This window comes from Hipposideros armiger, unplaced genomic scaffold (genome assembly GCF_001890085.2).
Source record: "Hipposideros armiger isolate ML-2016 unplaced genomic scaffold, ASM189008v1 scaffold_18, whole genome shotgun sequence".
In the NCBI taxonomy this organism is placed as follows: domain Eukaryota; kingdom Metazoa; phylum Chordata; class Mammalia; order Chiroptera; family Hipposideridae; genus Hipposideros; species Hipposideros armiger.
The window spans coordinates 1,294,576-1,306,314 of record NW_017731368.1 but is presented as its reverse complement, the minus strand read 5'-3'; the positions used below and the strand labels follow the sequence as shown (position 1 = coordinate 1,306,314).

Here is an 11,739-nt window from a genome sequence, read left to right as displayed (position 1 = left end):
CCTGTTGCTCAAAGCTTATGCTCTTAACCAACTGAGCCACTTGGCCGGCCCCTGCAGTTTGTTGATTATACTTTATTTCTAAGATCCCACCATCAGCTCACCCAAGTGACTTGGGTGTGAAAGTGCTCAATCATTTTTCTGGATTCTTGGCTGGCCATTTCTATGTCCCACAACTCGCACATGGGTAAAATACCACCCTGTGGGTTCTGAATGATAAAGCTGAGGTTTTCTTGGCTTCAGAGCCAAAGGGTTATATAATTAGTTAGGCCCCAGTAAGAGTCCAGTTCTTTAGTTTTGTCTTTTAGCTGTGCCTAACTGGCTGGCTCATACTGTGGGGGGAAACCTGCTTTTTGATGAGGGACTAAGTAACGGACGCTCCTCTGCCCATTTGCTTTCTCTCCAGGTGTGGAAGGACACTGATTTGGGGTGAGAGACTTGTCTTGTGTTGCATGGTGTTGAGCACAAGTGCTGTATCTGCTTTACACTGGGTATCTGACGGTCTGCTGTGCGAGAGAAGACTCCAGCGAAGCAGTTGGAGAGAATGTCCCAGAACTGAGCAGGGAGTCAGTTACTTGTCATCTGTTAGTATAGACTGAGGAGTGACCGAAACCTTCACACTTGGCCGTTCCCCAGTCATTAGTCATGGGGATTCATTATGGGCATTGCTGAGTGTGTAGTCTTTAGAACTCTTTTGGGGTCTGCCCAGGTTTTGTGGTTTTGATTCTTAATGTTTTTGGATGTACTTCATGGATCAAGATTTCTAAAACTGGTGTGTGACTGTTTGAGATCTTTTTTTCCTCAGTGCTGGGCTTGCCTTCCATCTCAGAAGCATGTCGTCTCTGAGGGTTGCTGAGGCTGGAAAGGTTTCTGGCTCTTTCTGGGTGGCCTGTGGGAGACAGCCTATGATCTTCTGAAGTTGGGCTTCGTACTACAGTTCTGCCTCCTGCAGGTGTTCGCACAAACTGCTTGAAGGCTCCTTTGCCAGCTGCTGCGTTATAAGGTCAGCAGGCCTTGCCTGCTGTGGTGGTGTTTGGTGATGGGGGGCTGAGTGACTGGAAATCCTGGGAGAACTCCATGGCCAGGACCAGCCTGTCCCCCAAAACACACGTGCTGGTGCTGATGTCCTGCCTCTCGCCTGCCATTCCTAGCCTGGCAGCCCTTAGGGGTTAGTTGTGAGTGGTTACAGTACAGCCAGGGCAGAAGTATTTATGTGGGTCACCAAGAACTCCAAAGATAGTGAGAGTCTCCTCTGCAGATATGCCAGGCTCCAGCACACCTGTTGTAGACTGAAGAGGAAGTGAATGCTAGTCTGTGGGCTGTTACCTGCAGCAAGTCCTCCTTTGCCCCAATGCCCGTCGGGGTTTTCACCCACTCCTGGCAGACAGGCCTTACCAGGCAAGCACATCCCTGAGGGTCCCCATCCTTGGCCTTGTTCCGCTGTAGGATCCTGGCTTCCCCTGCCCGTGGCCTCCCCACTTCCCTTTGCTGCTTTAAGCTTCTGCTTTGGGATGTGAGTAGGGAGATGAGGCCTAGTGTGTGCTGGGCCCAGGGCCAGTGAGGAAGGAGGAATGGGGAGTGGAACCTGGACATGCCCTGTCCTCCTCCGTGCAGCAGCCTCACCGTGTGTGTGCACTGGGCTGTGGGCGGGGAACCAGCGCTGACGGAGAATCCAGCATGTGCCTGGCCCTCTGACTGTACAAGGATGGCATCATTTTCCCCTTTTTACAGATGAAAAACCTGGGGCTGAGGTGGAGTCAAGCCTCAGCCTGCCTGGAGCTAGGTGGCAGCCCAGGCTACGGGAGATGGGTCTTCCCCTTGGGTAGGCTGTCGTTAGAGGGATGAGTCCTGGCTTGTCACAGGAGCTGCATCTCTCAGAAGGAACTTTCATATCCCACTTCACCCTTAGGCCCTGAGAGGAAAAGTGGTCCAGAGCTTAGAAGTTTTGAAAACTGGAGAGAATCCGGAGTTCCCATGGGCTGAGGGCTCCTGCTGTATTAGGGTAGAACAGGTGTTGCATGCCAGAACATCCCCTCACCTGAGTGCCCTCGGGAGGGAGAGGCTGCTAGTGGAATCCTTAGGGAACTATGGATGCTGCCAGCCCTTTAGGCATGTTCAGACTTCCCAGTTCAGGGGCTTTCCCCAAATGACCTTGATAATGCAGGGGTGCCAGCTTGTCTGTGACTTGGCTAGGTTCCTTGTGGAACTTCAGATTTATTTTGCTCCTTGTGGCTCTGTTATTGAAATGAATCATTGCCACTCAAAGTGCTTCCTGGGCCTAACACTCCCTGTACCAAGATGCTTGGAGATGCATGAGTTGTAGAACATTCAGGTTAGTACTTTTCCTTCCTGTCTGAGGAGTACCCAAGCCCCTGGGAACTGTCCGCTTCAGGGCTGTAGATCCAGGTTGGACACCTGTCCTGTGGCAAGGCATGAGCAGGGCTCCAGGACCCTGAGGAGCCAGAGTCTGCAGAGGGGAAGGCAGATGTGCAGGTTGGAGAGGTGTGGCTCTGTTTTTCTGACATGGTTTGTCCCAAATGTCTGTAAAGCTGTAGGTAGACCATAGTGAAAGAATCTTTCAATAATCAAAGTAACAACTATCAATTCTGCTCTTCCACATCTCCCAGTTTGAAATTGAACATTAAAACTTGCTTTGGTGAAACCTGGGGTTTTCTTCAATGTTTGTTATTTAATGTTACATGTTATTGACATGTTATAATGTTATTTGGCATAGTTTAAGTAAGCATATGTCTTCCAAGGCTGGCTGTGAGAGAGCCTAGGCCAAAGAGTGGCCTGGATGTATTCCTTAGGAAATGTCTGACAGCAGAACTGTGGCTTTGGGGTCAGCAGACTAGGAAGTGAGCCCGTTGGGAGCTTGAGGAGGCGTGGTCCTCCTCTGTGTTAAAGTGCCCTTGCGTAGTGAGGACAGACTTAGAAAAGCACCGGGGCTGCTTATTCATTTGTGCTGATGGAACACACTGGGCTGGTTACAGGCCTCGCTGCCTGTCCACTCAGGAATGTCCCATGGACCTGGCCAGCCAATTGGCACTCACCTCTGGAGCCTCCCCTGGCCTTTCCTGGCCCTGCTCTGTCTTCTCTACAAGTGGCTTCTCTTTGGTTGATTTCACCCAGAGCTCCATTCCAGGGCTCCGCTTTGTCCTCTCTCTGCCCTCCCTCTGCCAGGTGTGCTCTCATCTCAGTGGTAGCTGTGGGAAGGAATGGTGTTGGGAAACACCCTTGGGTGGCCGGAGATGTGGGTCCATACTATGGCTCAGCTGCTCTGCGCTTCAGGACCCTAGTTCCTACCCCACCCCTGTAAAACATCACATGGTTCCCTGACTTCTCCATTTGGGCCTTTCGTCTTTGCTTCATGTGTTTTGCAAAATAAGAGTATTCAACCTTTGCTTTATAGGTGGTATGGCTGTTTTCATATTTAACATAATTGAACTGAAAAAATTTAAAACAGGTTTTTCAGCCAAAAAAAACATTTGAAATAAATTTTTTTTTAATAGTTAAAAAAGACTTTACAGGAGTAATATATTTAGTGTTTTTCATGGATTTGAAGACACCAGTGTTTACAGATCTTTTACCATTTCTGATGCTGGCTATGTTTGCAGTGGATGGTGAGTGAGTTTGCAGAAGATGGGGGATTCTCAGTGGTACATTAATTAGATGACGGTACACCCTAGAGTGGATGAAATGTGGGGTCACAAAAGAAACACTGCTCACAGATCCCCAGTGAACTCAGTGGCTCAGAGAGCAATCAGTAAAGGGCAACCTCAATAATAGCAGTTTCTCATAATGTCAAATGTCATCTCAAGGGTTTTTGCTGGAGGTAGGAAACCTGTTTATAAGGGGTAAGTATCTGGTCTCTGATAAAGTTGATGGAGTTCATGCTGCTCGGGCACCTGGGTCCAGGCTGGGGAGAACAGCTACGCGCTCTGGGTCTCTTCCCTAATCACTCAAGCACCTGGCTGTTGGCACCGGAGCCCCTGGGGAGCTCAGCAGGTGTGGCTCTGGCCTTCCTCCCACAGGGAGGGAAGCATTTGAGTGTCCCTCTGCTGACCAGCAGTGGCCATGAGGGGCTGTCCCTGAGCTGAGGCTGGCAGGAAGACGTGCTGTCTGTTGGCCAGTGTGTCTCTGGACTTGATAGGACAGGACTGTGGAGCTGAGAGTGCCTTCAAGGCAGACCAGAGAGTGGGTGCACTGGGGCAGGAGTAGATGTTTCCCCAAGGTGAGAGGAGTCATAGATGGGGCCTGGGCAAGAGGCAAGTCCTGTTTCCTTCTTGTCAGTTTTTGTGGAGCATTCCCTTGGGTGCTTGGACTATTACCAGTCACGTTCCTGTGGAAAAGGACTTCCTCCCTGAACCAAGTCTGGGAGGTGCTATTGGGTGGAGTAAAGGGATGAGCTCCTCAGGCTGGCTTCTGTGCCTGGGCTCTCCAAGGGCAGAGGTGAGCTCTGTTTATTTCCCAAACTTAGTTGACTATAGAACTCTTTTTTAGAGACACCAGAGCTCCTTGGAATGTCTTTGATAAACACTCTTTTAGAATAGTTGTTTCTAGAGTCCCACCCTAGGCATCACAGTTTTTCTTGAAGTTTGCAAAGCAGGGTTACTGAAGAAAACATTAGATACGACCAAGTGTATTTACTACCCCAGTGTGCACCTCTACACTTGAATGTAACGTGGTGGTTGTAAAGTGAATCATTTGGGGGTGTTGAGTAGTTCCTTGTCCCCAGACCTGCGTGCATTTGTACGTCTGGGCACTCTAGGCACTCTAGGCCAGGCATATGACTTGAGCAGAGTTGTGCTATCTGCAGAGGGCAGGGGAGAAGTCTTAGGCGAGGTAAAAAGGAGCATTGAGAGATGTCACTGGTTTAAAAACCCACAACATTTGTGAGCCCCGTGGCATCAGTTCTCTGGGATGAGACGTGTTTGAGTGCCAGCTCTTCCTGTCTCCTAGCGTGTGGCCTTGAGTGGATCGTTTGCCTTCCAAGCTAGCCCATCTGGCAGCCCAGTCTTTGCTAACAGGTAAACGAGCTCCAGGAGAGAGGCGTGCGTTCCCCCAACAGGAATTCTGAGTTCTACCTCAAGCCTATCACACAGTTCAGGCTAGACCCGTGGGTAACTGTTGTGATCATTTTCAGGTTATGCAATGACAGTAGCACTTAACGCATGCTGGTGTCTCTTCCAGGTATTAGCTGCGGGGAAGGAGGCCTTGCCGTCCTGGCTGCATTGGGATCCGCAGAGCCACACCCTGGAGGGCCTCCCCCTTGACACCGATAAGGGTGTGCATTACATTGCAGTGAGCGCTGCACGGCTTGGGGCCAACGGGAGTCACGTGCCCCAGACCTCCAGCGTGTTCTCTATCGAGGTCTATCCTGAAGACCACAGTGAGCTGCCATCCTTGCGGGCGGCGTCACCAGACCCTGGTGAGGTGGTGTCATCCGCCTGTGCTGCCGACGAGCCTGTGACTGTCCTGACGGTGATTCTGGATGCTGACCTCACCAAGATGACCCCCAAGCAAAGGATCGACCTCCTGCACAGGATGCGGAGCTTCTCAGAAGTGGAGCTTCACAGCATGAAGCTGGTGCCAGTGGTGAATAACAGGCTGTTTGACATGTCAGCCTTCATGGCTGGCCCAGGAAATGCAAAAAAGGTGGTAGAGAATGGGGCCCTGCTCTCCTGGAAGCTGGGCTGCTCCCTGAACCAGAACAGTGTGCCTGACATTCGTGGAGTGGAGGCCCCTGCCAGGGAGGGTGCTATGTCTGCCCAGCTTGGCTACCCGGTGGTGGGTTGGCACATCGCCAACAAGAAGCCCCCGCTCCCCAAACGCATCCGGAGGCAGATCCATGCCACACCCACGCCTGTCACTGCCATTGGGCCCCCGACCACAGCCCTCCAGGAGCCACCATCCAGGATTGTACCCACACCCACTTCTCCAGCCATTGCTCCTCCAACAGAGACCATGGCTCCTCCGGTCAGGGATCCTGTTCCGGGGAAGCCCACAGTCACCACTCGGACTCGAGGTGCCATTATTCAGACCCCAACCCTAGGCCCCATCCAGCCCACTCGGGTGTCAGAAGCTGGCACCACGGTTCCTGGACAGATCCGCCCAACGATGACCATTCCTGGCTACGTGGAGCCCACGGCAGTCGTTACTCCTCCCACAACCACCACCAAGAAGCCACGCATTACCGTGCCAAAACCAGCCACGCCTTCTACTGACTCCTCAACCACCACGACTCGGAGGCCGACCAAGAAGCCGCGCACACCCCGACCGGTGCCCCGGGTCACCACCAAAGCGCCCATCACCAGATTGGAAACAGCCTCCCCCCCCACTCGCATCCGCACCACCACCAGTGGGGTGCCCCGTGGAGGGGAACCCAACCAGCGCCCAGAGCTCAAGAACCATATTGACAGGGTGGATGCCTGGGTTGGCACCTATTTTGAGGTGAAGATCCCATCAGACACCTTTTATGACAAGGAGGACACCACCACTGATAAGCTGAAGCTGACCCTGAAGCTTCGGGAACAGCAGCTGGTAGGCGAGAAGTCGTGGGTACAGTTTAACAGCAACAGCCAGCTCATGTACGGCCTGCCCGACAGCGGCCACGTGGGCAAGCACGAGTATTTCATGCACGCCACAGACAAGGGGGGCCTGTCGGCTGTGGACGCCTTTGAGATCCATGTCCACAAGCGCCCTCAAGGGGACAGGGCTCCTGCGCGGTTCAAGGCCAAGTTTGTGGGTGACCCAGCACCAGTGGTGAATGACATCCACAAGAAGATCTCCCTGGTGAAGAAGCTGGCCTTCGCCTTTGGGGACCGCAACTGCAGCACCATCACCCTGCAGAATATCACCCAGGGCTCCATCGACGTGGAGTGGACCAACAACACGCTGCCCCTGGAGCCCTGCCCCAAGGAGCAAATCACAGGGCTCTCCCGGAGGATCGCCGAGGATGATGGGAAACCGCGGACCTCCTTCTCCAGCGCCTTGGAGCCCGACTTCAAGGCCTTGAGCATCGCTGTGACCGGCTCCGGTAGCTGCCGGCATCTACAGTTTATCCCTGTGGCGCCACCCAGGAGGGTGCCCTCAGAGGCTCCACCCACGGAGGTGCCAGATAGGGACCCTGAGAAGAGCAGTGAGGATGACGTCTACCTGCACACGGTCATTCCGGCCGTGGTGGTTGCAGCCATCCTGCTCATCGCCGGCATCATTGCCATGATCTGCTATCGCAAGAAGCGGAAGGGCAAGCTCACCCTCGAGGACCAGGCCACCTTCATCAAGAAAGGGGTGCCTATCATCTTTGCAGACGAGCTGGACGACTCCAAGCCCCCACCCTCCTCTAGCATGCCACTTATCCTTCAGGAGGAGAAAGCCCCTCTACCCCCTCCCGAGTACCCCAACCAGAGTGTGCCCGAGACCACTCCTCTGAACCAGGACACTGTGGGAGAGTACACGCCCCTGCGGGATGAGGACCCCAATGCGCCTCCCTACCAGCCCCCGCCGCCCTTCACAGCCCCCATGGAGGGCAAGGGCTCCCGTCCCAAGAACATGACCCCATACCGGTCGCCCCCTCCCTACGTCCCCCCTTAACTCACAAGCGCCTAGGTGGAGGCAGGGGTAGGGCAGGGCCCTGGAGACAACACGGTGTTGTCTGTGAGACCGGTGGCCGGCAGACCATCCATCGCCCACTGGGAGCCGACACCTGACCTAGCACACACTGACACAATGGGCCTGGACAAGCCCGCCCTCTCTGGTCCTCCTAATCCCCAAAGCAGTTGGAGAGACTTTGGGGACATTTTTACTTTTATTTTTTGCCTAACAGCTTTTTGTTTGTTCATAGAAAATTCTTCGCTGCGTTTTTGATGGCTGGCTCTGAAAGCACCATTTGGAGTAGCGGTAGATGGAGGGAGCGAGGAACCGTGAATGAACTCGCAGGCAGTGCTGGGCGGCCTCCCGGCTCTCTGCGTTTTGCCTTTAACACTAACTGTACTGTTTTTTCTATTCATGTGTGTCTAGCTGCAGGATGTAACATGGAAAACAGTAGCTAAAGATTAAATTCAAAGGACTTTCTTAAGGTTAAGTTTTTACATTTAATCTGCTGTTTACCTAAACTTGTATGTATGGTTTTTGGGTGGGTATGGGAAATTGCTTTGCTAAAAATAAGCTCCCAGGGTGTTTCAAACTTAGAGAAGACCAAGGGACAGTATTTTTTATCAAAGGAATCCTATTTTTTCACACTACGTAAACTTGGTTGCTCTGATACCCCAGAGCCGGACTGGGGGCCTCCCGGCCCTGGCTCAGGGGCCAGGGCCCTGGTGCTGGGCTTGCTCTCCCGCTGTAGCCAGTGGCTGGAAGCTGGAGGGGCCTCTTGGGCCGTGGACATCCACTCCCCACCCCGTGCACACTAGCGGCTCACCACCAAGGGGTCTTCATTTCCATGGAAAGGGGACTCCAAGAGGCAGTGGTGGCCGTGGCCCCCAACCTAGGTGCTCCAGGGTGGGCCAGCTGTTCATGGGGGTTCCTGGGGAGGTCGAGGGACTCGACCACATCAACCTAGTTTCTTTTACCCTTCTTCTGTGTGGTTTTTCCGCCCTCCTAAAAGGAATATCATGGTTTTTGAAACACTCAGTGGGGGACATTTTGGTGAAGATGCAATATTTTTATGTCATGTGATGCTCTTTCCTCACTTGACCTTGGCCGCTTTGTCCCAACAGTCCACAGCCCCACCCTGACCCACGCCCACCCCTTTTCTGGCACTCCAGTCCCAGGCCTTGGGCCTGAGCGGCTGGGAAAGGTCTGGTGGCTGTGGAGGCGTGCCAGCAATAGTTCATAGTTAAAATCTGTGGGCTCTCAAAGCTAATTTTTTACTAAAGTTTTTATACAGCCTCAAATTGTTTTATTAAAAAAAGAGATTAAAAATGGTGATGCTTACAGCAGTTTGTACAAGCTCTTAGTGTTGATTCCATGGAACTGACGGCTTTGCTCATTTTGATTTTTTTTTCCCCCTTCTTTTCCTAACAGTTTAAATTCTGGAATTACACTGGGGCTTCTTTTGCCTTTTTTAGCAGACTGTCCGTCCGTCCATCTGCATCTGGCCCATGACTCAGGGGCACCCACTCAGCTTTGACTCTCCTCCCCTGGAAGAAACCATTTTGAGCATGACTTTTCTTGATGTCTGAGAGTTATTTGGGGTACTTTTTAGGGAGGAATGCCTTTTGCAATAATGTATCCCTTTTGTGATAGAGCGGGTGGGTGGGCCCAGGCTCCCTCTGCACACCGAGCAGCCACTTCTAAGCCATATAGACCTTCTCTCCCCTGCCCAGCCCCTGGTGCACAGTGCCCCTAGGGGGGGAGCCTGTAAATGAGGGCTCAGTGGACCTCTGGGGACTGGACCTCGTGCTTCCAAGCCTTGATCCACGCCGGAGTTTCCCCAGTGTCCCAGAGTCAGGAGCACAAGCCGGGTCTGACCTGGTGAGATTATTTTTGATGACCTCGTCAACAAATAAAGAATTCCCAGTGTTCCAGGTGAGGGCTCTGAAAGGCTTTCCAAACAGCTGTTGCCCCTAGCAACCCCACCATGGGGCACTGCCATGCAGAGAGATGTGGCTGGCCCAGAATGGCCAGTTGCCATAGCAATTGGAGGCGCTGGGGCAGTGAACAGAATAACAACAGCAACAATGCCCTTGCGGGAGGCATGATGGCCATTGGACTCTGTGAGACAGCCAATCTCACATTCAAGTGTTCACCAACCACTGACGTGTTTTTATTTCCTTCTATATGATTTTAAGATGTGTTTTCTGCATTCTGTATAGAAACATATCAAACTAAATAAAAGCAGTGTCTTTATTATAATACAATTGTCTCCAAGCGTCTATTTCCCTGGCCCCTACATATTCTAGGACATGAGTGGAAAGTGGGCTGGAGTCCATGACAGGGAAGATGGGACCCGGCCAGGCCCAGTCGGAGGTGGCCTTTGAGCAGCTGGCCTGATAGCCTCCACAGCCTTATCATTTCTGTGCTTCTGGGAGGGGTGGGTGTGTGCCCCAGAAGCTCTGACATCACATGAGCCCTTCTTAGCACTCTGGCCTGAGCCAGCTGAGACAAGTTGAGCCTCAATTTCCTCATCTGGTGGGGAGGGGGAGGGGCAGAAAACTCCAATGAGACTGAGGAGGATGGGGACTTAGGGATTCCTCTGGCTGCAGCTTCACCCCAGCTCCTGCCCCCACTGCCTTGTGGCCTTGGGTCCGGCCAGTCTCCCAGGTAGTCTCAAGGCAGGATTGGCCCTGTCCTTGGAGTGGAGAGAAAGGAAAAACGGTTTCTGACGAAGCTGTTCTGCCCTGCTTGGTCTGGGGCCTCTTCCTAAGGGTCCTGCCTGGGATGGGCATGCCAGCTGCGTAGGTTAGTATAATTTACCACCCAGGAAGGGGCTGGGTCATCCTGGGACATTGTCCAGGCTGTGGGAGGCAAGGGAAGCAGCAGCGTGTCTTCAAAAGCAGGTTCAGGGCCATTGGTCGCAGAACAACTAGGACCTCATCCGAGCTCACCTTCCACCCCTACAGGGTCTTCACCATCTCCGCCTGCAGCCCCTAGGCTGCTGCTCTGCTCACAACATTCAAGACCCAGATAAGGTTCCATATTGCAGATAGGGCTGAGTCCCAGAGTGGGGAGTTGTTGAGGGTCAAACAACTACTTGTGGAACACCACAGTAAGTACCAGGAAAGGCTATCCCCAGTACATGTTCAGGGACACATACCTCCCCGCCCCCCCACCTCCCCACCACCAGGGCCTAGCAGCGGGACCCAGAAAATGGCCCTGCCCTTGCTCTCTGGGTTTCAGGAAGTTCTGCTTAATGTCTAACCTGAAGCCACTGGATTATGGGTGTAATCACTGTCCTGAACTCGAGGAAAGGGATCCCTGGTTTCAGCAGAGAACAGTAAGGTCAGCAGGGCAGGAAAATGCCACAAGGGCGTCTGGCCTCTGCCCTACTCTCTCAGAATATCTGGTGATTGGCCTGGCAGACTCTTGCCAGGTCTCTGTGACCTCTCCTTGGTAGGGGGTGGGGACTGTCTACTCATGTCTTTTGAACTGGAGAAAAGGTGAACGGAAGGCGCTGGAAGGAAGGGACGTTGGGGGGAGGGAACAGGGCTGTCACCCACAGGAATCTGCTTCCTATGTGCATCTGACCAAAGGCAAGTTCCTGGGATCCATCTAGCTTGGCTTTCCCATCTGTGAGGTGGGGACAGTACTGATCTCCAGGGGATTCTGAGACACCCAGGAACTGGGGGGTGGGAACTGGGATAAGTTACCTCCAACATGGTGCCTGCAAAAGTGGAAGAGAATCCAAGTGAGACTAAAAGAATCTGCACTCTCCCTTGGGCCAGAGCTGTTGGATGGGGAATACTGGGGTGTCTAGAGCTCCTGGCCAGGCTAGCCCCCTAGAGTACCATCAGTTTGGTGGGGACTAGAGGCTCCACATGATTCACTTTACTGCAGCCACTAGCCTGGCCTTCACCTGTTCCCAACAGGCTGAAAAAGCTCCTAGGAGAGGCCCTTCCCTAGCTCCCCTAAAGTATGGAAGGCCCCACTCAAGCTTCACCCCTTTATATATTACTATATCTTAAAAACACCAGTCAGCTGATGACTTCCTCTTCCTGCTTTGCTCACCTCTATCACAATCTTGAGGCAAGGTGACTTAAGGCCCAGAGAGGGCAAGGGTCCAGGTCCTATGGCTAGGGC

At 53.0% G+C, this 11,739-nt stretch overlaps 1 protein-coding gene across 11 annotated transcripts in view; it reads left to right on the top strand.

Moving 5' to 3' along the window:
* Positions 1 to 9,860, top strand: part of DAG1 (dystroglycan 1) — a 55,096-nt gene extending 45,236 nt beyond the window's left edge. For all 11 annotated transcript variants that reach the window (XM_019631749.1, XM_019631740.1, XM_019631765.1 and 8 more), the window contains one exon: positions 5,191 to 9,860. In XM_019631749.1, the coding sequence (XP_019487294.1) occupies positions 5,191 to 7,593 (2,403 nt within the window). In that variant the 3' untranslated portion in view covers positions 7,594 to 9,860. The remainder of the gene's footprint in view (positions 1 to 5,190) is intronic.
* Positions 9,861 to 11,739: the final 1,879 nt, after the last annotated feature.